The sequence below is a fragment of the Miscanthus floridulus genome, chromosome 1 (genome assembly GCF_019320115.1).
Source record: "Miscanthus floridulus cultivar M001 chromosome 1, ASM1932011v1, whole genome shotgun sequence".
Classification (NCBI taxonomy): Eukaryota; Viridiplantae; Streptophyta; class Magnoliopsida; order Poales; family Poaceae; genus Miscanthus; species Miscanthus floridulus.
Genome location: NC_089580.1, coordinates 65,060,722 through 65,086,006, shown reverse-complemented (window position 1 = coordinate 65,086,006; position 25,285 = coordinate 65,060,722). Strand labels below are relative to the sequence as shown.

The 25,285-nt window shown below is 43.5% G+C and overlaps 1 protein-coding gene across 1 annotated transcript; it reads right to left on the bottom strand.

The window, feature by feature from the left end:
• Window positions 1–6,342: 6,342 nt before the first annotated feature.
• On the bottom strand, window positions 6,343–7,943 carry LOC136485677 (uncharacterized). The gene is made up of 5 exons (XM_066482528.1): window positions 7,787–7,943; window positions 7,455–7,672; window positions 7,216–7,377; window positions 6,876–7,111; window positions 6,343–6,756 (listed from the first exon to the last, which is right to left on the bottom strand). The coding sequence occupies exons 1-5, from the start codon at window positions 7,857–7,859 to the stop codon at window positions 6,501–6,503; spliced, it is 945 nt and encodes a 314-aa protein (XP_066338625.1). The 5' UTR covers window positions 7,860–7,943; the 3' UTR covers window positions 6,343–6,500.
• Window positions 7,944–25,285: the final 17,342 nt, after the last annotated feature.

The following is a 25,285-nucleotide window of genomic DNA, read 5'->3' as shown; positions in this document are numbered from 1 at the left end:
CCTCTAAACATTCGATGTGACATAAATTTTAGAAGCGCCTAAAGAACCAAACACCCCCTAAGTATGTTGGTGTTACTCCACAACATTTGCACGCTGATGATTGGACTATGTTGAATAGAATTAATCACTGAATCAATTGTTTTATACAATGGTATAAAAGTTAGTGATAAAAATATTTTTTTGATTAATCAAAAGAATAAGAGGGAGAAAAAAAATGCAACGAAGGATTGCACACTTTTTTTTTTCTCATAGTTCACCTACTTTTTTACTTAATAATAGAAATTATATTTGTTTTGGTAAGCACAATCAATTTAATTAGGAAGCATGTGATGAGGCCGATATGTGGTTACATTTGATTCAAAAATAAATAGATTATTTTATACTTATTTAATCTAAATAAGGTGCACCAATAAATTCATCGATGACATCTTCAAGAAGTATAACCGTTTATAGGGTTGGTAACAGACAACTTTCTCAACATATTCATATACATTATCATAGTTGTTTTCTCTTTCTGTTGCCCATCCAAATGGAGCTGCAATCTCCTGTTTCATTAATAATTGGATATATTGAGAGCTCATATAGCACTAACGTACTACAGACTAATATGGTTAGATTAGAGTAGTGACGGTGAAATCCTAGCTTGCCATCTAAGACTCTCAAAATTTATGCTGCTGTACCTTAGCAAGGTATGGGGTTGAACATCACAGGAAAAATACATGAATAATTAGTAAGAAATTAAAATATGGCAAAATTTTTGCCGTTCTTTTGAAAAGAAAAAAAAAAATTGAACGACAATCCTAGTGATCTGGACTGACTTCTTGACAGAGGTGGACATGTTCGTCAATCTTTCAGCCTGTTCGGTTGGTGCTGATACGGTCATATACGATCGTGAATTATTACTGTTGGCTGGTTTGGTATGAGAGAAAAATACTAACTGAAAATTTACGATCGTTTACGACCAAGCGAACACCCTGTTTAACTTGCTAGTTGCAAGCCGTCCGAGTCGTTTCGCTGCGTGTGGATTCGACTGTGTGGTTGAACACGCAGCTCCTTGCAGATTAGCCAAGCAAGTGACCAAGATGAACAAGGAGCGGATCCCTTCGCGTCAAGTCATCGAGCAGAACAAATCAAATGAACAGGATGCACCAAACGTTTTTTAGATAATGGATGCACCAAACGTACATCTAGAGGTGACAATGGATTAGTATCAAAATCCATTGGATAAATCCTATTAAAATCTAGGAAAAATTCCAAGTCCAAACCTATCTTGATGCAAAATGATTAATGTATATTATAATTCAATTGCTATTAAGTCCAAATCCTGAAATCCATCGAATATAATCCAATAATAATAATAAAACTATCATAACTACCTAACCTCATAATTTAAAAGCTCACGTTTGTTAGGAGATAGGGTCGTTAGGCGTCCGCCTAGGTCTGTTAGGCATGCGCCATCTCTTGTACACAAAGATAGGAGAATTTGTTAGTTTGTTGTAGAGTCTATCTCTTATAAGGGTGTATTTAGTTGGGGATGTGAAAAATTTTGGGTGTCACATCGGATGTGTTAGAAGGATGTCGGGAGGGGTTTTTGGATACTAATAAAAAAAACAAATTACAGAACCCACCAGGAAACTGCAAGACGAATCTAATAATACTAATTAATCGGTCATTAGCACATGGGGGTTACTGTAGCATTTAGGACTTTTCATGGACTAATTAGGCTTAAAAGATTCGTCTCGCGATTTCGTCGAGAACTGTGCAATTAGTTTTTTTTCGTCTATATTTAGTACTCCATGCATGTGTCCAAACATACTCTTTTACTATATGAGGCAAAAAAAAATTTGGAAACTAAACAGGGCCTAAGTTGGAATGTTGTACAAGCCACACCAGGGGTTGTTCCCGGTCATTATAAACATGGAGCCGGGTCTGACAAGGGAGAGGCAACTCGTTCATGCCATTTTCTCACCGTTCACACCTTAAAGTTTTAGCAAAAACAATTAAAATTTATGAGATATGTGTCGACACGATTACTTGCTACTTCTGTGCAATCAAACATGACTAAATATAGATATGGACCTCAAGTCAAAAGCTTGATCCTATAACAAAAACGGCGTATTCATACATTAAATTTAAGCGGAATTGATTATTTGCTGTAAGTAATTCACTACGATCGTTCGCTACTTTGTGCAGATTAATGTGAATCTTCTATAACTAAAAAGAACAAAGTGTGGATATTTTTTGGTGCGACATTTATTTTGGTTCGTCCGTCTGCCCATGCCTGCGATCCCCGCCTACTTTGAAGGAAACAAATCGATCACCTGATGCCACATGCATGGAAGGAAACAATAATCATGCACCGCGCGATGGAAAAAGAAAACTGCCATCCCTGCGATACCCACCTGCTTTGAAGGAAACAAATCGATCACCTGAGGCCACATGCATGGAAGGAAACAATAATCATGCATGGAAGAAAACAATCATGCGGTGCCCATCTCTCGCTCGATCAGATATCTTTCATCTCTACGAAAACCGAATCATATGGTATTGTCCATAATTTGGAGGGTATTAAATTTAGGCTGGATGCATAGTAGGCCACCTAGCTTTATTCTTGCAACTTCTACCTCTTTATGTGTTAGTCTTTGCCAATGGTATAATTTGTTTGCAAAGCTCAAGCAAGACAATTGATAAAGATCAAGCAAGACGACTCAATGAGGTTGGCCCTTAATTTTAGTGTTTCCAGCATGCAGATCTGAAAATTAAAAAGTGGCTGCTCCTTGAGAATATCAGTGGTGTCAAATAAAAGATGTGAAGGTTATACATGGTGAGACTGGTCAACCTTCTGCAATTTCCTAAACGAATATTCCCACCGTTAGTATATAGATCCATTCCCCTACGTTTCTTTGTGCTTCCATTAGCATATAATATGAAAGTATTGTTGTGTTCATTACGACTTTCAGTTGACTACTCCCATTAGCATATACTTCCTCTGCCCTAAAATATAAGTCGTTATAGGATACGTGTAGGTCAAACTTTCTCAACTTTGACTAGGTTTATAAAAAAATACGTGCAACATTTATATCTCAAAATAAGTTTATTATGAAAATATATTAAATGGTCTATGTAATGATACTAATTATTTATTATAAATATTAATATTCTTTTATATATAATTAATCGAAGTTAAAAAAAGTTGACTTTTCGGGAAGCGAGAATGAATCTCCTACAACTAAAAAGAACAAAGTGTGGGCATTTTTTGGTGCGACATTTGTTTTGGTTCATCCGTCTGCCCACGCCTGCGATCCCCACCTACTTTGAAGGAAATAAATCGATCACCTGAGGCCACATACATGGAAGAAAACAATAATCATGCACCGCGCGATAGAAAAAGAAATTGTCGTCCCTACGATCCCCGCCTGCTTTGAAGGAAACAAATTGATCACCTGAGGCCACATGCATGAAAGGAAACAATAATCATGCATGAAAGGAAACAATCATGCGGTGTCCCTCTCTCGCTCGGTCACATATCTTTCATCTCCACGAAAACTGGATCATATGGTATTGTCCATAATTTGGAGGGTATTAAATTTAGGCTAGGTGTATGGTAGGCCACCTAGCTTTATTCTTGCAACTTCTGTCTCTTTATGTGTTAGTCTTTGCCAATGGTATAATTTATTCGTAAAGCTCAAGCAAGACAACTGGCAAAGATCAAGCAAGACGACTCAATGAGGTTGGCCCTTAATTTTAGTGTTTCCAGCATGCAGACCTGAAATTAAAAAGTGGCTGCTCCTTGAGAACATCAGTGGTGCCAAATAAAAGATGTGCAGGTTATACATGGTGAGACTGGTCAACCTTCTGCAATTTCCTAAACGACTATTCCCACAATTGGTATTTAGGTTCATTCCACTGTGTTTCTTCGTGCTTCCATTGGCATATAATATGAAAGTATTGTTGTGTTCATCATGACTTTCAATTGACTACTCCCATTAGCATATACTTCCTTTGCCCTAAAATATAAGTCGTTATGGGATGCGTGCAGGTCAAACTTTCTCAACTTTGACTAGGTTTGTAAAAAATACGTGCAACATTTATATCTCTAAATAAGTTTATTATGAAAATATATTCAATGGTCTATGTAATGATACTAATTATGTATTATAAATATTAATATTCTTTTATATATAATTGGTCGAAGTTAAAAAAAAGTTGACTTCTCGGGAAGCAAGAATAAATTCTATTTTAGGACAGAGGGAGTATATGGAAGCAGTATTGAAAATATTTTAGCAATCAAGTTCGTCTCTATCTGATTGATAAGCTTAGACATCATAATGGCATAAAAAATTTCAACTCTCATGGACACCCTCATGGATCAGTGCAAAGCATCATAATCCTACAGCATACACAAATGACGACCTTAAAATTATAATATTTTTAAAGGGTGGACAATAAAGACCATCTTAGACGTTCTGGCATTAGAGTATATATGTGCAGGCACATAGACATAGTGGTGCAAGTGAGCAGCCAACAGGAGTCGAGAGTTAGGGGGTGTTTGGATCCCAAGACTAAACTTTAGTCACTGTCACATTGAATTTTTAGATATCAATTAGGAGGACTAAACCTGAGCTAATTATAAACCTAATTACATAAGTTGTGGCTAATTCGCTTACCAACGCCGTGTACAGGATGATATGGAGATGTGGTGGAACTTATTCGTGGATTTGTTGGCGTATGAAAGAAATGGATATCAGAAATCTCTTCCTGCCGGTATAAAAAATAATCTTAGCCGCATCACGGAAAGATCTACATAGTAGAGTTTATGAGCCTGCGACGCCACGCTCTCTGTGACTATGTAAATTTCATGAACTTAGCTTTTTGGATTAAATGTCACTTTAACGTCGGTCATATACTTTTACAGTATTGTTATTTTATCGTACGATCCGTGTGTTTTTAATACAAAAGTTTAGTTGTCCCGTAACAACACACGGGCACGAACCTATTTGCATATATACTTGAACCTGTGTATACGTGATTATATGGAAATGCAGTGGAACTTATTTATAGATTTATTGGCGTAGGAAAGAAATGGATATCGTAGAATTCTTTTTACTAATATAAAATATTATCTTAGTCGTATTACGAAAAAATCTATACAGTAGAGTTTGTAAGCCTGCGACGTCGCACTCTCCGTGACTGTATTAATTTCATGAACTTTGCTTTTTGAATTAAATGTCACTTTGACGTCGGTATTTAATTTAACAGTATTGTTATCTTATCGTGCAATCCGTGTGTTTTTAATATAAAAAAAGTTATCCTGTAACAACGCACGGTCACGCTGCCTTGTAGTAGTATAAGTAGGATCCATGTCAAAGAAAAAATGGGACCCCAAAATGAAAAATCTTGTGTTGACACCTTAAAAAGCTAGTGAAATAAATTGTTTTTTTTTCTAGAAATGACTTAACATGGTTGTTGGCTACTCTACGTAGATCACGGTGACTAGATAAAATATATGTGGACCCCACTTCAAAAGTCAGGCCCTAATTTGAGACATCGCGTTCACACATTAAAATTTTAGTGAAACTAACTAAAATTGATAGAGATGACTTATTATGCGTTCTGTTCGCTTGGCTTATAAGTAGTATTTTTTCAGTCAATGAATGGTATTTTTCTCTCATAATAAATCAATCAATAGTATTTTCAGCCATGGCTTATCAGCCAAACAAATAAGACAATGATTGCTACCTAACTTTGTGCAAATCGTCATTACGATTGCTCGCTAAGATTAGATATATATTAGGTCCCATGTCATAAATTTAAATCTAGCCATTAAAGGCTGGTCAGCCTCTAAAGTAATCACGTCCACCTAAACCCAGTTGACACAGTCAGCCTGCTCGCTGCAGGCCTGCGGTTATTTTTGTCACGGGATAGCATATCGGATGTTTGATACTAGTTTGAAGTAAAACATAGTTTAATTACAAAACTAATTACATAAATAGAGACTAATTTGTTAGATAAATCTATTAAATCTAATTAACCCATGATTTGGTAACATGGTGCTATAGTAAACATGTGTTAATGATGGATTAATTAATCTTAATAGATTCGTCTCCCAAGTTAGTATTCATCTGTGCAATTAGTTTTATAATTAGCTTATGTTTAATCCTAATTAGTATCCGAACGTCCGATGTGATAGGGATTCAAGTTTAGTTATAGCTAAGTAGATAGTAGTTGATTGTTTGTAGCCATAACTGCAGCTGCAGCTAAAATAAGCATCCAAATCATTTTGGATTTTGTAGATCCCATTCAATCGCATCCAAAGCACCTCTACCTACAGCAACGATCGAGTAATGTAACAACGATCATCTTTATTGCCGAGAAAAAACGTACATCTTGTTTGAGTATGTGCTAATTAACACGGTCATGGATCCAGGCAACGGCAATACAGAAACCCCAATTGCTCAAGAATCATATTATTCTCACGGTCACAGTCTCTCACCCTCTCCTTATGCCGCGGAGGGATGGTCGCTTAGGAAGCCGAGGAGCAGGTCGTTGACCTGCTCCGGGAGCTGCTCCTGCACGAAGTGGCTCCCCTCCGGGATGTAGGCGATCTTGAGGTCCGGCATGAAGTTGTTCATGATGCCGCTGCGCATGGCGGTCTCGAACCCCGGGAACTTGAAGCAGTAATCCTTCTCCCCCATCACCATGAACACCGGCACCTGGAACTTGGCGTCCAGCCGGTTCGGGATCTTGTGTATAGCTCTGCCCAATCAGTTTTCCATGGAAGCAAAAAAAGCAAGGAACATCAGAGTCTTTCTAGTCTCCAGTCTCTGCCGTTCGTTTGGCTGCGGGCGAGAGGAGCTAGTGCGGTGGCGGCTAACCTGTACGGCATCTTGAGCGGGTAGCCGAAGCCGGACTTCTCGTAGAGCTTGGCGTAGGCGTCCAGGTCCTCCTCAGTGAACCACGCCGGGAGGGGCGTCGACAGGTCGGCCAACTCCATGATCTCCTGCCCTTCCTTGGCAATCGGGATCTCGGCGCCGGAGAAGAGCACGTAGACGGTGCGCACCACGCGCCTCACGTCGAACCGGCCGAAGTCGGCCTCCGCCCTGCCTGGCTCCTGCGGAAGAGAAGCAAAAGGAACACCAGCTGCAGAGTGTCGTGTCGATTTCGATAAGAAGAAGAGTTCAATCACAGGTGATGCGGTCAGTCAGTGCTACGCACGCGCCAGCGCATGATGTAGAAGCCTTCGGGCATGGTGTCCAAGGACATGGGCACCGGGCTGAAGGGGATCCCCAGGCACACCACGCCGCGGGTGCGGTCCGGGTGCTGCAGCGCGAACTCGTACGCCGGCATGGCGCCGAAGTCTTTGCCCACCAAGAACGCCTGCACGCGCGCGCGGCAACAACTCAGTTCTTGGAATTGGATGGTCCTTCCATCCGTTTGGTGAGCTGTTGCTTTACCTTTGGGACGCTGAGGGCGTCGAGGATGCCGAGCACGTCGGCGACGAGGTCGTCAAGGGAGGCCTCCTCATCCTCCGGCGGCTGGTCGGACAGGCCGTACCCGCGACAGTCCGGCGCGATGGCGCGGTACCCCGCCGCGGCCACGGCCAGCATCTGGTGGCGCCACGAGTACCATATCTCCGGGAAGCCGTGCAGGAACACCACCGTGCCCAGGTCACCTGCAACACACAAACCAACAGCACGCAGCCGCCACACATGATTGATGCTCTGCTTCTCCGCGGGGATCCATCAGCTCAACTCAAGCAACGATGATGATGATGCCAGAGACTCACCTTTGCCTACGTGTGCGACGTGGAGGTTGAGGCCGCGGATGGGGAGGTGGGTGTGCTCGATCTCCAGCGCCATTGCTGCTTGCTCTTCGACGCCGGCCGGCGAGCGAGATGTTTCGTCAGCTTTATAGGGAGAGGAAATGGACAGTCAGTCTGCCTGCCCTTCCAAAACCAAAAAAACGAAAACGAAAACGAAAAAAAAGCCATTCAGTCAGTCTCCCACGTGTCTGTTCTGCTATGGACTTGTCGTTTGGGGCCCTTCCGCAGTTCCGCTGGCAGGAGTACGTCGCTTGCAACCTGTGGTGTTTTCCGAAGGCGAGACAAGGACAAACACTGGACAGGCAGGAACCAATGGACCATAGAATCCATCGATCAGTATCACTGCACGTCAGCACCACAGCAGCAGTGGCGTGCAAGACCATCTGTGGCCTACTCAAAGTCACGGTACAATAGTGGTTTCTTATCTCCTTTTCCACCGAGCAGAATTATAAGTCATCTTCGTCAGGGTTTTTATTTACCGTACCACCACAGTATCTCTATTCTGGGCTCCTCCCATCACAGGTTCACACCCAGGACCACCTTATATACCATTTACCCACCACAGGTATCCATTTCCAGGGGTGCCCAGGTAGCACCCCATGGCAAGACTTGCCCCAGGCTCGTCGTATACTTCAACTTGATCGACACAACCTTCACCCTCCACACACCCAAGTCACACACGCAGCACTCTCCTCATAATCCAGATAACACCAGTTTCCACCACACATTAATGTAGTTTAAGCGTAGTAGAAGTATAAGCAGTGGAATATAGCAGTAAGCGTGTGTCTAGCCTAATAGCAGGGTATGCAGGGGTAAGGTTGCGTCAAGGTAAAGGCCATCAAGTAAGCATACTACCATGCAAGTCCTATCATAGTATGATTATAACAGTAAAGTAAAGCAATAACAGTTCTATATTAGCCATGCGTAATAGGTGCTACGAGATTGGGTGAGATGTGGCACCTTCAGTGAAGTCGTCTCCGTACTCCTCACGGTACTCACGATCCTCGTCCGTCTGGTTCTCCTCCGAGTCTGCATACATTCGAATTATAGTCGCGTTAGCGACGTCTATAGAGTAGCACAAAGAAGCAATGAAAATTCAAAAGAGCCAAATGCACTCAAACATGGGTTCATTGCGTAAAGCTCTATTTTAGATGAATTTTGGTCCTGGTTTCGTATTTTCTAAGGTCGTATGAATTAATTATGAACTTCTGAAGTTTAAATCATCTCTGAAAATGAAAAAGGCTGAATTAATCCTGGACTGACACGTGTCACGCTGTGATTGGTCCATGTGGCATGCTGATGTCAGCATGACGTCACCGGCTCGGTTCCGAGCCGACAGGTGGGGTCCTGCTGACGTCATCTTGACATCAGCATGACGTCATCAACGTCATCAGTTCCGACAGGTGGGGCCAGGGTCTCTTGGGTCACTGACTTGTGGGTCCGGTCAAAGTCAACGTTAAGTCAACGGTCAATGGGTCATAGTCACTAACGTGTGGGGCCAGAGCTGCTGATGTCAGCAGGTGACGTCACCATGACATCATCATGACGTCACCTCGGCTGTGTTGTTACTGACAGGTGGGACCCGCGTGACGTTGTCATGACATCAGCATGACGTCACTTACTGACATGTGGGTCCAGAGTCTATGTGTCGCTGACATGTGGGTCTAGTCAACAGTCAACGTTGACCGGTCAACGGTCAACACGGACCAGGTCCAAACTGGCCCGGTTGGGCCTGGATATGGGCTGGGCTTTGGCCCACCACGTGGCATGCTGTGGCGCTACCACGTCGTAGCCATGGGCCTCCACTGGGCTTCGTCCACAGTTCGGCCCACACCGCGTGGCTCACGGTGAACTGGTGTTCACGGTCCATGGACCGTAGGCTGGTCTTCGATGGACCGAGTCTATCCTTCTTCCCTTTGGCCTGGTCCATGTGGACCGGGTGCAGGCGTGTGTGGCCAGCGAGGAAGGATTCCTCTGCTTCCTTCCCTGGCGTGCTCTCGCCGGTGGTGTGCTCACCGGCGAGCTCCCACAACGGCGTTTGCGTTCAATTGAGGTGGGGAAAAGCTTCGCCAGGCCTCGGTGAGTACGGTGGTTGGGTCAAGGTGGCGGCTAGGGCATCCTAGGGCTTTGGCCACGGTGGTCGGCGGCTCGGTCATGGCGGTGCTTGCCGGCGGGGCGTCTAGGGGTAGTTCCAGGGGTCCTGGTGCCCCGTTCTTTTTCAGACGACTAGCGGGAGATAGGGTATAGCGTCGACGACGACCATAGGGCGTGGTGGAGTCCACGCACGGTGGTGGTGCATGGCGAAGCTCCAACCGAGGTCCGGTGCTCATGGCTAAGGTGCTGCGGTCGGCTATCGGTGTCTGGGTCTACGCGACTATCCTTCGGGCGTCACGGTGGTGCTATGGCTACGTCCTAGTCCGCGCGAGGTGGCCGGGTGAGCAAGTGGTGGCCGCGCCATGATGGCGGCGTCGTGAGCGCGGCGTGCGCATGCTCTGCTACGGTGTCCAAGGGCTAGGGGGAGGTCTCAGCAAAAGGACTCACCGAGTGGTGCTGGCGGCGTTCGGTGGTGGTGCGGTGGCGAGGTGCGTCGTCGGGGTAGGCGCTCAGGGCGGCGCCAGGGCTCCGGTGATCGTCGTCTCTGAGCTCCCTGCTCGCCTCCCCTCTTCCGAATTTCCTTCTCGGCCCTCTTCTCTCGGTGCGGTGCGGGCAGTTGGGCCACCGAGCGGCGGCGTCATGGGTTGAGGAATTCCCTAGGGCGCTCTGGGCGTCGCTTTATAGCCTCGAGGTCCGAGCTCCATCCATGGCGGATGGGGCGGACGGCTGACGATGCACCGATTGCATCGGACGGTATCGCGGACGTAGGTGGTTGGCGCGGAGGTTGCGTGGGCGCGGCGCTAAGGGGACAGGGTCAGGTGATTCGCGTGACCCCAGGCCCACGCCTATCATTTTGGTCGAGACTCGGTCGGAGGAGGTGTCGGCGTGGGGAGGAAGAAGATACTGTGGCCGGGAGTGGCTGACGTGTGGGGTCAGGTTGGCTGCGACAGCAGGCGAAGCAGAAAGGCGTGCGGGCATGAGCAGCGCGCTGGGCTGGCTTGCTGGGCCGGTCGCTGTAACATCTGGTTTTAAGAACAAAACCAGATACGCACCATATGTGAGCCCAGGAAGTCAAATCTCACATATATCTACAAATAAAGGTAATATCAAAAGACAATGCTTAAATACGTAGCGTATTAGTATAAAGAATATAACCTCAGAGTATAGACAGCGTAAAGACAACTCCGATCTTCAGGCGAAGACTCCAAATCCATAGGGACAACTGACTGGTTGATCACAAGCCTAATTCCTCCAAACTCTAGCAATCTAGTACCCATCCAGGATTTTTATCCAAATAATTGAAAATAAAGCAAGCGTAAGTACATGTCGTACTCAACAAATATAACATGGGGTTCATGAGGCTCAAAAGACTGACATTTGTTAACTGCGATTAGCTTTTAATTGTCACAATTTTAGCAAAGGAGTAGCAACAAGTTTATCACAAGCCCATAAACACATGATCAGGTAAGCATGAATAATGAATAGCATAAACAGTAATCATTAATGAGCATCTTCATCATCCATATCATTAGTGATCATCTATTCCGTAAATGTTCCAAGGCCGCTCATGACCGTGAGCACGGCTGATATACCAGTTTTACACTCTGCAGAGGTTGTACACTTTCACTGTGAGTCGTGATTTACCTGTTGACACCGTTTTTTGCACGTGTCAAAATGATCAGAGTGGGCTAATCGGCAGGAGGAAAGTTACTGTATACGCTGATGGCCGATGAAAATCAGCTTGTAAAGATGGTTGCCGATGAATGGTGGTGATCGATGGAAAGGTTGATTTAGACTCGGGCGTTGCCGATAAGGTTGGAGATGTTATTGTCGATGCCGATGAAGGAAGGTTTGAAAACTACTGCCGATGAAACAGGAAGTATGCCGATGGAAAGGAGGTCGGTGAGAATTCCATCGTAATTGAGGCGGACAGGGAAATAGATAGGAGTTGATTTCCTTTTCTATATTTAGAGTATGATTCATGTAAGAGTCACGTGTTTCCTTAAATATGGACTTGGTGTCCTAGTCGTATTTGGTTATGTCTCTTTAGATTAGGGTATAAATATAGATTGAGGGCCAATGTAATAAATAATGAATCAATATCAAAACCAATTTTTACTCCTATTTGCATCTACTTTTCGGTGACTTCATCAATTTGCATATTTTTCCTTTTTACGAGTTCTCATTGATTCGGCGAGTTGCATCGCCTCAGTGCGACCTTCGACGATTCTCGAGTTCCGCGTGAGTACCTCTTGGCCGTGACTTCTGGGCGTATCACTGTTGTCAGGACCAAAGTGCTCGTATCTTCATCCTTGTCGATTAATAGGTCAAATCGACTGGCACGCTTTGGATATCGATTCGGGTATTAGCCCTTTGTGTTTGCAGATCCACTTTTGCATCAACACATCTTTTGGCACGCTCGGTGGGACCAATCAATCCGATCAATATGTTCAATTCCGAGATCGATTCAGGGAACATTATCGCGGTATCAGAAGAAGATCTTAAGGAAGAGCAGAGGCAGGCTATGGAAAAGGCTGTAGAAGAATACATGCAGCTTTGTCTGAAATTGTTTAGCCTAAACAAGAGTGGACAAGTCATCCAGAAGCAAGATTTGCCGTTGCCTCGGCAGGTCACCTTTGACTCCAATCCTGGTAAACCTCAAGAGATAGTTAATTCTACAGTAAATCATGCTTTGATTAATCATTCCAATGTGATGTCCAATACTGTTCATAATGCTGTGGTTCGAACTCTCAAAGAAGGACAAGCGTCACTGCATTACGTTGGGCCTGCCTATCACCAACCAGAGCCGGCATCTGTCAATACTCCATCAGCTCCCTCGGCCGTTGTGGGTACAGAAGTTACTTCTCCTCCAGTATCGGCAGGCTTACCTAATATTCAATCTACACCGATACGATCAGATCCGGTACTACCAGGAGGACGAGTTCAGCTTAATACAGATCTATCGGCATCAGCTATGTCAGGCCCTGTGTCTCAGAATAGCTAGATTCCTGCTAATTGGTGGGGATATGGTATGCCTTCAGAGTCATCTACTTTCAATCCTGGGTTACCTCAAGTATTTGATGCAGTAGGAAAAGCTCCTATACCATCGGCTGTTTTGCCGATGGCTCAAGTGCCTCAATATGCCACAGCAACTACTATGCAACCAACTCCAGAAGGTTTCTAGATGCCTTTGGTTCAAACACCCAATTCAAGTCCATCGGCAAGCTTACTGCCGATGCAGCAGAAAGCCCCTGCTATGAGTCAAACTGGGGTTCAGTTCATGCCTCAAGCTGGTTATAATTATCCAACAATGTCAGCAAATTACCAGCCATCGATAAGTTTTGTACCGATGAGTTCTAATAATGGTTGGTCAGGACAGTTACCTGTTCAGCATATAGTTCAACAAAATCAGCAGGTTACAGGGATTCAACAAGGTCATATGCAAGCTGGTTTCTAGAATCAAGCATCGGTAGCTCAGCCGATGAATCCTTTCCAGCAGGTTAATGGACCACAAGTAACGGCAAATATGCCGATTGCTGGAGATCGTGGGCCACAAAGATATGTGGAGGGATATCAGCAGGCACCTCCTATAGAAATTCAGCCAGTTCGTCAGCAGGAGGCTGATGCTTTTTGGGCCGATAAGATAGCAGAAATTATGAAGGATCAGTTTGGGATAAAACCCAAGGTCAATACTTATTCTTATCGGACTCCATACCCTCCTGCATATGATTTAATTCCTCTCCCAAATCGGTACAAGGTACCAGATTTTACTAAATTCTCTGGGCAAGATGATACATCAACAATGGAACACGTGAATCACTTCATTATTCAATGTGGAGAGGCAGCTAGCAGAGATGAATTAAGAGTTCGATTATTTTCATCATCTTTGTCTAGATCGGCATTTACATGGTTCATTTCATTACCGCCAAATTCTATTATTACTTGGGTTGATCTAGAAAAACAATTTCATAAGTATTTCTTTGCTGGAATCCATGAAAAGAAGCTTACCGATTTAGTAAAATTGAGACAGCGTAATGATGAATCGGTAGAAAGCTTTGTGCAAAGGCTACGAGATGTAAAAAATAAGTGCTACAGTCTGGTGCTGGATGATCGGCAGCTTGCCGATCTGGCTTTCCAAGGGTTATTGCCACATCTTAAAGACAGATATGCTTCTCAGGAGTTTGAAAGCCTCAGTCATCTTGTGTAAAGGATCTCTGATCAAGATACTAGGGTTTTTGAACCTAAAAAGAATTGGAGTAAAAAAGTATCATTTGTTGAAGAAGTAGGAGATTCTGATTCTGATGAAGAACCAGTTATCGGCTTAGCTGAGTGAGTTAAGAATAAAAAGCCGATATCTTGTCCCTTTGGTCAGAAAGAACCAGAAAAGTTTACCTTTGATATCACCAAGGCCGATAAGATATTTGATCTTCTGCTTCAAGAGGGCCAAATTAAGCTGTCACCTAATCATGTGATCCCATCGACAGAAGAGTTGAAGAAGATCTTGTACTACAAATGGCACAATGCAACTTCACACAGTACAAATAAGTGCAAGGTGTTCAGGCAACAGTTACAATCGGCTATTGAATCTGGGAGAATTAAGTTTGGTACTTCCAAGACCCAGAAGCCGATGAAAATTGATCAACACCCTTTTCTAGCAAATATGTTGGAGGCCAAAGGGAAGACCAAGGTATTGACGTTAGAGGCTACTGAGAAAAACGCATCAGTGGATCCCCAACATCAGATAACTACCGATGATGCAAAAAGTAAGGGTTTGCTGGGAGAAAGCAGTAGTTCTAAAAACCCTCCTCGACCTGGCATTGTGATTACCCATCGAAGGCAGCAGGAGGGTTGGCGTCAGCGTAAGGACCGATATCGACAACAGCAAGAAGAGAGACGTCAGGAAGAATGGTATCGGCATAAAAATCATTGGAGGTGCCCGTTTTTCATCCATTGCTGGGAAGAAGGTATTAAATTGCCAACTGTTGAAAATTACCCTGAGTGCAATGGTTATTATGGGGTCAATCGGTCAGAAAGGAGGTTTCAACCTGGCAATCAGGGTTTATTTATCAATGAGCCGATCAGAGGCAGAGCATCAGTGCATGATCGGCTAGGGGGCAGACTTAGTGTACATGAAAGGCTTGGTAAATGCGCTGGATATTTTCCAAGGAATCAAGAGGAGCTTGAGGAGATGGCAAACGCAAGAGTTCCCGATGAAGAAATATTCTACAGGGACCCTAATATACGCCGTGTAGAATCAACTGGGACCTGTTATCAGCCGGTTTGGAAAACCAAGTTTCCTCGATGGTGCCCGGAGGGTCTGACAAAGACACAGAAAAGGAGGATGCAACGTGAGCATCAGGAGGATTTATACCGAGAGGAAAATTCCTCCAATGAGAGGTCCGGTCATCAGCAGTGGTAGGTAAAACACAAAAATAAGGGTCCATCGGTAGATGTTAATATGGTATTCATGTTGCCGATGGAGTTTTTGGCACTATCTGATAATGAGGAAGAAGTTGTTCTCTCTGATCAAGTAGCTCAGTTGACACTAGATCAAATGATGGCTGTTTTTGAGAAACCTACCGATGACGAGAGACAGCATCTTAAGGCTTTGTTTGTGAAAGACAAAGTTGATGGGCAGCCTGTATCTAAGATACTTATCGACGGAGGGGCTGCGATTAATATTATGCCTTATGTGATGTATCGGAAACTTGGTAAGGGAGATCAAGACTTGACCAAAACCGATATGATGCTGAAGGATTTTGAAGGCAATATGTCACCGGCTAAAGGGGCAGTATGCGTTGAATTGACCATCGGCAGCAAAACCTTGCCGACGACGTTCTTTGTCATTAATGGCAAGGGTGCATATAATCTGCTTCTAGGGAGGGATTGGATTCATGCTAATTGTTGTGTTCCTTCTATAATGCATCAATGCCTCATACAGTGGATTGGGGATAAGATTGAGTTTGTCCCTAGTGATTCTTCTTATATCATCGCATCGGCAGAATCAGATACTTATGAGCGAACTAAATGCATATCAGGAGAAGTTTGGGAAAAAGAGTTCCTTAGAGTTACTGATTATGAAATTCCACCGATCCAAGCAGTCGGTTCTGAAGAAGAGTTTTAATGGATAGGTTTGCCGATGATAGAAAATTAGGTCAAGGGTTCACATCGGCAGATGATTTAGTAGAAGTAGATATTGGTGATGGCGATAGGCCAAGACCTACTTTTATTAGTGCTAAGTTAGATTCCAAGTGTAAGCAGCAAATAACTGATTTGTTAAAAGAGTATAAAGATTGTTTTGCTTGGGATTATACTGAGATGCCTGGATTAGACCGATCGATAGTTGAACATCGGTTACCTATCAAATCTGGATTTCGACCACATCAGCAGCCAGCGCACCGATGCAACCCTAATATACTTCATGACATTATAACTAAATTAATTGAGGCAAAGTTTATTCGGCAGTGTTGATATGCAGAGTGGATCTCTAATGTGGTTCCTGTTTATAAGAAAAATGGAAAACTTTGTGTTTGTATTGATTTCAGGAATCTTAACAAAGCCACACCGATAGATGGCTATCCAATGCCGATTGCTGATTTGTTGATTGATGCTGCAGCCGGACATCAAATTATTAGCTTCATGGATGGTAATGCAGGTTACAATCAAATATTCATGGCTGAAGAAGATATTCCCAAGACTGCTTTCAGATGTCCAGGTCATGTAGGGTTGTTTGAGTGGATAGTCATGACGTTTGGTTTGAAAAATGTCGACGCTACTTATCAAAGAGCTATGAACTTTATTTTTGATGAATACATCGGCACATTAGTGGAGATCTACATTGATGATGTAGTGATTAAGTCTGGAGATATCACAAAACATCTAGCTGATCTACAAAAGATACTAGAGTGCACAAGGAAGCATGGATTGAAGATGAATCCTAATAAATGTGCATTTGGTGTATGGGCAGGTCAATTCTTGGGTTTTATGGTGCATCAGTGGGGCATCGAAATCAGTAGGAAGTCTATTGATGCAATTAACAAGGTGGTTGCTCCTGCCAATAAAACTGAATTGCAATCTTTGATCGGTAAGATTAATTTCATTAGAAGATTCATATCTAATCTGTCGGGTAAGATCAAGGCTTTCAGTCCATTACTTAACTTGAAAGCCGATCAGGAATTTGTATGGGGAGCTGAGCAGCAGTTTGCCCTAGATGAACTTAAGAAATATTTAACAAATCCTCCAGTGCTAGTTCCACCTCAACACGGGAAACCTTTCAGGTTGTATTTGTCAACTGATGATACCGTTATCGGTTCAGCTCTTATTCAAGAATTTAAAGGGAAAGAACGTGTTATTTATTATTTGAGCAGAAGATTAGTGGATGCTGAGACAAGGTATTCGGCCATCGAAAAATTATGTCTGTGTTTATACTTTTCTTGTGTCAAATTAAGACATTATTTGTTATCTGCCGAATGTACGGTCATATGCAAAGACGACGTAGTCAAGTATATGCTATCGATGCCAATATTAAGTGGTAGAATCGGCAAGTGGATGTTAGCATTATCAGAATTTGAACTACGTTACGAATCGACTAAGGCAGTTAAGGGGCAAGTTATGGCTGATTTTGTCACTCAGCATTGTAATACAGTGGACTCTCTGGAGGTTGCTCCTTGGACACTTTTCTTCGATGGGTCCACATGTGGTGAAGGAGCAGGTATCGGCATTGTGTTGATTTCACCTCAAGGAAGGAAGTATGAGTTTTCATTGCCGATTATTGCTACATCGACAAACAATCAGGCTGAATACCAAGCCTTGATAAAAGGGTTAGAATTGCTGAAGGAGATACGTGCCGATGCTGTTGAAATCTTTGGTGATTCTATGCTAGTTATAAATCAATTGGCTGGGATTTATGAATGCCGAAGTGAAGTTTTAATTTCGTATTATGAAAGATGTTTGCAATTGTTGAAAGGGTTTAGATATTTTCGTCTTGAACATATTTCTCGACTACATAATGAAGAGGCTAATCGACTAGCTCAGCATGCTTCAGGGTATCAGCCTATTCAGGAAGTGCTAACATCGGCAGTCGATACCGATGACTGGAGAAAGGAGATTGTCGATTATTTAAAGGATCCATATAAAAAGGTTGAAAGACGTATAAGGTTCCAAGCTACCAAGTATGTGCTCCTCGATGATGAATTATATTATCGAACTATAGATGGAGTTTTACTCAGATGTGTTAGCAGTGATGAATCGAAAAGCTTGATGGGTGAAATTCATGAAGGAGTGTGTGGAGCGCATCAATCGGCTTTCAAGATGAAGTGGATGATCAGAAGGAATGGATACTATTGGCCGACTATTCTTGAAGATTGTTTTAAATATTTTAAAGGATGTCAGGGGTGTCAAAAGTTTGGTAATATTCAAAGAGCGCCTGCATCGGCTATGAACCCTATAATTAAACCTTGGCCGTTCCGGGGATGGGCTATCGATCTCATCGGTCAGATTTATCCGCCATCGAGCAAAGGGCATAAATTTATTCTGGTTGCTACCGATTATTTCACAAAATGGGTTGAGGCAATTCCTTTAAAAAAGGTGACATCGGCTAATATGATCGATTTTGTGAAAGAGCATATTGTTTACCAATTTGGTATTCCTCAAACTATCACTACCGATCAGGGTACTATGTTTACATCGGGAGAATTTGATGAGTTTGCTGTAGGTATGGGAATTAAAGTTTTAAATTCTTCTCTATATTATGCTCAAGCTAATGGTCAGGCTGAGGCTTCTAACAAAGGGATCATCAAACTCATTAAGCGCAAAATTAAAGAAAATCCTAAGAGGTGGCATACAGTATTAAATGAAGCCTTGTGGTCATATCGGATGTCATGTCATGGTGCAACCAAAGTAACGCCCTATTAGTTAGTATATGGACACGACGCAGTATTGCCTTGGGAAATTAAAACTGGCTCTAGGCGAATACGTTCTCAAAATCAGCTGACAGCCGATGATTATGATACTCTTATGAAGGATGAGTTGGAAGATGTGGCGGGTCATCAGTTAAGGGCTTTAGTTAGCATCGAAGAAAATAAGAAAAGAGTAGCTAGATGGTATGACAAGAAGGTGAAGGTAAAGGAGTTTGCTGATGGAGATCTAGTCTGGAAATTGATTTTACCGATTGGGACTAAAAGTTCAAAGTTTGGAAAGTGGTCTCCTAATTGGGAAGGTCCATATCGGATAAATCAGTCTGTTCCTGGTAACGCATATATTCTAGAAACCCTCGAAGGGGTTGTGTTTCCCAGAGCATTAAATGGAAAATATTTAAAGAAATATTACCCTAGTATCTGGATGGATGCATAAAAGTATAAGTGCCGATAACAGTCCTATCGGCTAGAATTATACAAGGATGTCAATGTCTCATAAAGTGCCGATGCAATAGACAAGGGTTACAAGTTTAACAAGGATTGGATAGCCAATATCGCACGTAGGAGAATCTGGTCAGCTTCCTTCATGTCTTTGATGTCTTCATCGGCAGCACCCTCCACAGGCTTGAGTTTTTTCTTCATGGCTAAGGCTTTGCGAGCCTAGATGTCTCTTTCTTGCTGAAGGGCCTTGATGGCATTGGGTAGCTAGCTTTCTTCTTGTTGGGCATGAATTAAGGCTGCCTCGACTTCTTTCAATTCAGCCAATAGAGCCATCCTCTTTGCCGATAAATCTAAGATTTTCTGCTTAAGTTCAGCACCCGAAGTCTGCAAGTTGCCAATGCCCTTGTGCTTCTCATTGGCAATCTGTTTTAGTTGTAGCATCTCTTCTTTGAGTTGAGCCTGAGCTGCTCTTATCGGTAATGCGTTGAGCAGCCCGTTGATATTGTAGTTGGCGGCTTTCTAAATGGGCTGCTGGGAAGAGTGCTTCTTCAACATCGGCAGGGACCTAGCCATGGATTGTTTTGAAAATTGCCTTTGCGAGGTCCGAGTCATCTACCAGTTGGGTGGTATCCTGCTGTAATAAGTCCAGGAGAGCTTCTAACTTGGACTTAATTTCTGCCGATATTGTTCCCAGTGCAAGGGAAGAACTTGTTTCCTCTCCATCATCGTCAGAAACATCAATGGCAAAGGAAAATAGGCTGTTTGGGGAGTCTTGTTCCTGAGAAAAAGAAAAAGAGGTCAGCTGAGGATAAGTATGAATATTATAAATCGACTAGGTCAATCGGCTTACCTATTTCAAGGCAATTTCCTGTACTTGGCTGGAGGAAGCAGCCTGGAGTATGCCGTGTGGAGGATCGGCTGAGCTTGCCGATGGGATATCCTCTGTGGCCTCATTGGTGGTTGGCCCTTGGGGTATAATGACCGATGGTATGTCCTGTACAGGAGGATTAACTGCTTGCTCAATTACATCGACTGATTCTTGCCGGCTTGTAGACGTTGGGGCAGATGTGGGGATCGGCATGGACTTCTGTTGTTTTGGCTATGCCTCGGCATCTGTTAAGGCTTTGCGCTTTGCTTGGGCCTCAGCAACGGTTGGCTGGGGGGCATCGGCACTTGTTGGTTGTGGAGCTTGAACATCTGGTACGCTTGCCGATGTACCCATTTGTTGCTGCAAAACAAGTGCAAGGTATGATATTTAATAGATAAAATGTAAAATCAAAGGAATACCTCTGAAGGTTTGTCAGAGGTAGTGGTGCTTGATGTCGAAGGAATTGCCGATGACGATCCAGCAGCGGCTCTTACACCCTGATGATTAATGTTAATACAGTCTGTGATCGGCATGAGTAGAAATAAACAGGGTTGTTACCTTGAATGCCTTGATCAGGGTTGTAGCAGCAGCCAATGGAGTGGCCCTAGCTGTAGCCAATTTGGACTTGGAGGTGATGGTCTTGGCACGGGTCTTCTAGTGAGTCAAAGCAGCTAAGGTGGGGGTGTTGTAGCCGATTGGTGATATCGGGGAAACAGGCTGAAGATCGAAGGGTTTCCCACTTTTGCTCATAGATGGTGCTGGGTTGTTAACCTGTCACGAGAAAGTTAGTTACCGATATATGAAAGGAAAAAGCAGAAGGGAGTTAAAAGAAACTTACCACGTCATCGGGGATGGCGTATTCAGGGTCGATCATGTGCCGATATGTGTGAGCAGATGTTGCAAACAGTTGTTCCCTCCACTCTCACCACCATTGCTTATATGATTCGGTGATGAAAGATGTTGGCGTCCAGATGGATATATCGACACCTGTAGTATCGGCATCGGGGGAAAGTCGCACTACCCTGCTCCAATCTGTTCCGCAGGTGATTGTTTCTCTGGGTTTGATCATGGTACGCTTGCCGATGTACCCATTTGTTGCTGCAAAACAAGTGTAAGGTATGATATTTAATAGATAAAATGTAAAATCAAAGGAATACCTCTGAAGGTTTGTCAGAGGTAGTGGTGCTTGATGTCGAAGGAATTGCCGATGACGATCCAGCAGCGGCTCTTACACCCTGATGATTAATGTTAATACAGTCTGTGATCGGCATGAGTAGAAATAAACAGGGTTGTTACCTTGAATGCCTTGATCAGGGTTGTAGCAGTAGCCAATGGAGTGGCCTTAGCTGTAGCCAATTTGGACTTAGAGGTGATGGTCTTGGCATGGGTCTTCTAGTGAGTCAAAGCAGCTAAGGTGGGGGTGTTATAGCCGATTGGTGATATCAGGGAAACAGGCTGAAGATCGAAGGGTTTCCCACTTTTGCTCATAGATGGTGCTGGGTTGTTAACCTGTCACGAGAAAGTTAGTTACCGATATATGAAAGGAAAAAACAGAAGGAAGTTAAAAGAAACTTACCACGTCATCGGGGATGGCGTATTCAGGGTCGATCATGTGCCGATATGTGTGAGCAGATGTTGCAAACAGTTGTTCCCTCCACTCTCACCACCATTGCTTATATGATTCGGTGATGAAAGATGTTGGCGTCTAGATGAATATATCGACACCTGTAGTATCGGCATCGGGGGAAAGTCGCACTACCCTGCTCCAATCTGTTCCGCAGGTGATTGTTTCTCTAGGTTTGATCACATCGGCAAAACAAAGTTTGATTGGCAGTTGCCCAAAAGCCAATTGACGGGATACTGTCGATGGATTGTAAAATTCATACGTGATATTGGTGTTTTTCCCGCTACCGAATGTGTTTACTGGGATTGCCCTGGGAGTAATGATGGCCATCATGAGTTCATTATCCTGATTCAGAGTGTCATCGACAAAGTTGAAAAGAAGGGAAATCTATTTTCTTCATCAATATAAGGTACCCAGGCCCTATGATCACGAGAAAGACCATTGTAGAAGCTTTGGAAGAATCTGCCGATCTGGTCTTCATTGGCCTCTGTTCCAGGGAGGACAATTATGGCTTCACCAAAATTGAGGGGTGAGCGTGTTGCCGATTCCTCATCCCCAAGCATGTGGTCTTCAGCAATTTCTCGTGGGAATTGTTGGGCAAAGAAGTCCCATTGCAAATGTTTGTGCATATGGGCATTCAGCCACATGTTGATAAACCACCATGGGCCTCCTAAGTTGCCGATGGGTTCGCCAAGTAAAAGTTTCTGAGACACTTGATGAAGAAGATGATAAGTGGAGCTCAGAAGGTATCGGCCAAGAGGGAACCTTACACCATTGGCCAAGAGTTCAGCCGCGGGGAGGAAGGTGTTGGTTGGTCCTACTGATCGACCACAGAAGATAAATTTTTCTAACCACATATTCAAGAATGTGGCATGTTCCCTCTGGTTAACTGTCCCGGTCTTCTGGCATTCTTGAATATATCCCGTCCAATCGCCGATGTTGCGGGTATTCACCCTATATTCAGATTTTCTGCCATAGATGGAGCCTTCATCGGCAGTTGAAATGTCCAAGCCAGTGAGCATGTAGACATCGGCAAGTGTGGGAGTAGCTGGGCCATGTCCAAACATGAAAGTGTTTGTTGTGTCTGACCAGAAGTAAGCAGCTGCAATCATCATTGACTCGTTCTTTTGCATATCGGCAATGGATAGCCTAATGCATTGGTCTAGCTTCCATTCTGCCCAGTGTACTTGCATCGACCTGTTGACCCTCAAGTACCAATCTTTCCACCCTTTGGTGGTTTTGGGCCAAGATCGGAATGTATCTTTCCATAAATCCAGAGAGAAATTTTGGGCTCTAAAAGGGATTCTGTTAACCTCTGCATTAATCAGATCAGTTGGATCTGGGTTGCCCATTGGTCCTAGCCATTGGAAATGCGGTTGATCGGTTGGAATAACTAATTTGTTGCAAAGTTCCTAAATTTAGAGGATTCGAAGAACAAAGAAAAAGAGAAAAATTACCAACTGTATGAACTTGCAAAGACCAGAGGAATCGAGGTAAAAAGTAACGGAAGTGAAACGAACCGCAGGGACGTTGAAGTTGATTGCCATTATCTTGAGGTAGATGGGGGCACGAGCTAGAGACTCGAGGTTGACGCTGGAGAAAAGTTCTTGTTGGTTGAGGTCGCGCAGTTGTTCGTCGGAGTCACCGCCGGAAAGAGAGAATGCCAAAGATTGGAATATGAGGGTAGAGGACGAGTGTTCCGGAGAAATCTATTTATAAGCCACTCAGAGTAGGGGTATTTTGGACTTATCTCTATGCCGCGTGCATGTGGGTTGAGGTGGTTCAGATGGATATGGTAACTGTTCGCACGATAATCAAGAGATTGTACGGATGATTTGATGGCAAGTAATCATAACTTGGAAGAGATCTCGGTACAGGATATTTTAATTCTGAAAATGGCGGCATTATTATGTTAGGATCTTGCCGATGGATTATTGTTTCGGTATCTTAACCATAATCAGGGCAAGAGTGGTTGGAAATTGTGCGATATTTACTGAGGTGCGTGAATCAAGACTAGATTTGATTAGATTTGATAACAGATCAAGTTTTGGCTTGGAGGATGAGTTACGGTAATTGGGCGAAGGCAAACGTTATCTGGAGTAAATTTCGGAGCATTAATGGTTTTATACTCTGAAATTGGGGGGCATGTGTTGACACCATTTTTTGCACGTGTCAAAATGATCAGAGTGGGCTAATCGGTAGGAGGAAAGTTACTGTATACGCTGACGGCCGATGAAAATCAGCTTGTAAAGATGGTTGCCGATGAATGGTGGTGATCGATGGAAAGGTTGATTTAGACTCGGGCGTTGCCGATAAGGTTGGAGATGTTATTATCGATGCCGATGAAGGAAGGTTTGAAAACTACTGTCGATGAAACAGGAAGTATGCCGATGGAAAGGAGGTCGGTGAGAATTCCATCGTAATTGAGACGGACAGGGAAATAGATAGGAGTTGATTTCCTTTTCTATATTTAGAGTATGATTCATGTAAGAGTCACGTGTTTCCTTAAATATGGACTTGGTGTCCTAGTCGTATTTGGTTATGTCTCTTTAGATCAGGGTATAAATATAGATTGAGGGGCAATGTAATGAATAATGAATCAATATCAAATCCAATTTTTACTCCTATTTGCATCTACTTTTCGGCGACTTCATCAATTTACATATTTTTCCTTTTTACGAGTTCTCATTGATTCGGCGAGTTGCATCGCTTCAGTGCGACCTTCGACGATTCTCGAGTTCCGCGTGAGTACCTCTTGGCCGTGACTTCTGGACGTATCGCTATTGTTAGGACCAAAGTGCTCGTATCTTCATCCTTGTCGATTAACAGGTCAAATCGACTGGCACGCTTTGGATATCGATTCGGGTATTAGCTCTTTGTGTTTGCAGATCCACTTTTGCATTAACATTACCCTTTTACCCGAGGCGGCCAACCTCTTGACCCACTACCAACGAAGGTCGGCAGGGTTCACTATGAAGCCTTTCAAAGGTTCGTCTAACAAGTTAGGGCCATTAGATTCACTCGGCAAACAGATGTAGAGCCCCCCTTCCTAATGGCACATTGACACGCAGCCTATACACATGGGGACAGAGGCCGCACTATACCCGATTCGGCAAGCCATTCTTATGCCAATAAAGGTAACCACTAACAAGCTAGAAAATGTCCTCATACTGAGCTAAAGCCAGAGCTATGTAGCCCTCACAGCTGTACTGTAAGTCTCGGATAAATCACTTACAGATAAGTCCTTAGGGAGAGGAATCTAGAGCACCATAAAAACAACCCAATGCTCTAGCCCCCATATTCCATATTGCTAAAAAGCATCTTTTAGTGTTTATTGCATATTACATTAGTCAAGTTACAAGATCATGGTTGTAGTTGAGCACTAGCATCATACTACCCAATGCAATAACCCAAAGGTAACAAGGTATAAGTACAAAAGACTAGGATATCCTTATTGGTAGCCAAGGTAGACACATGCAGCATGAACTAAATGATTAAAGGTGAATAGGTGAATAGGTAAC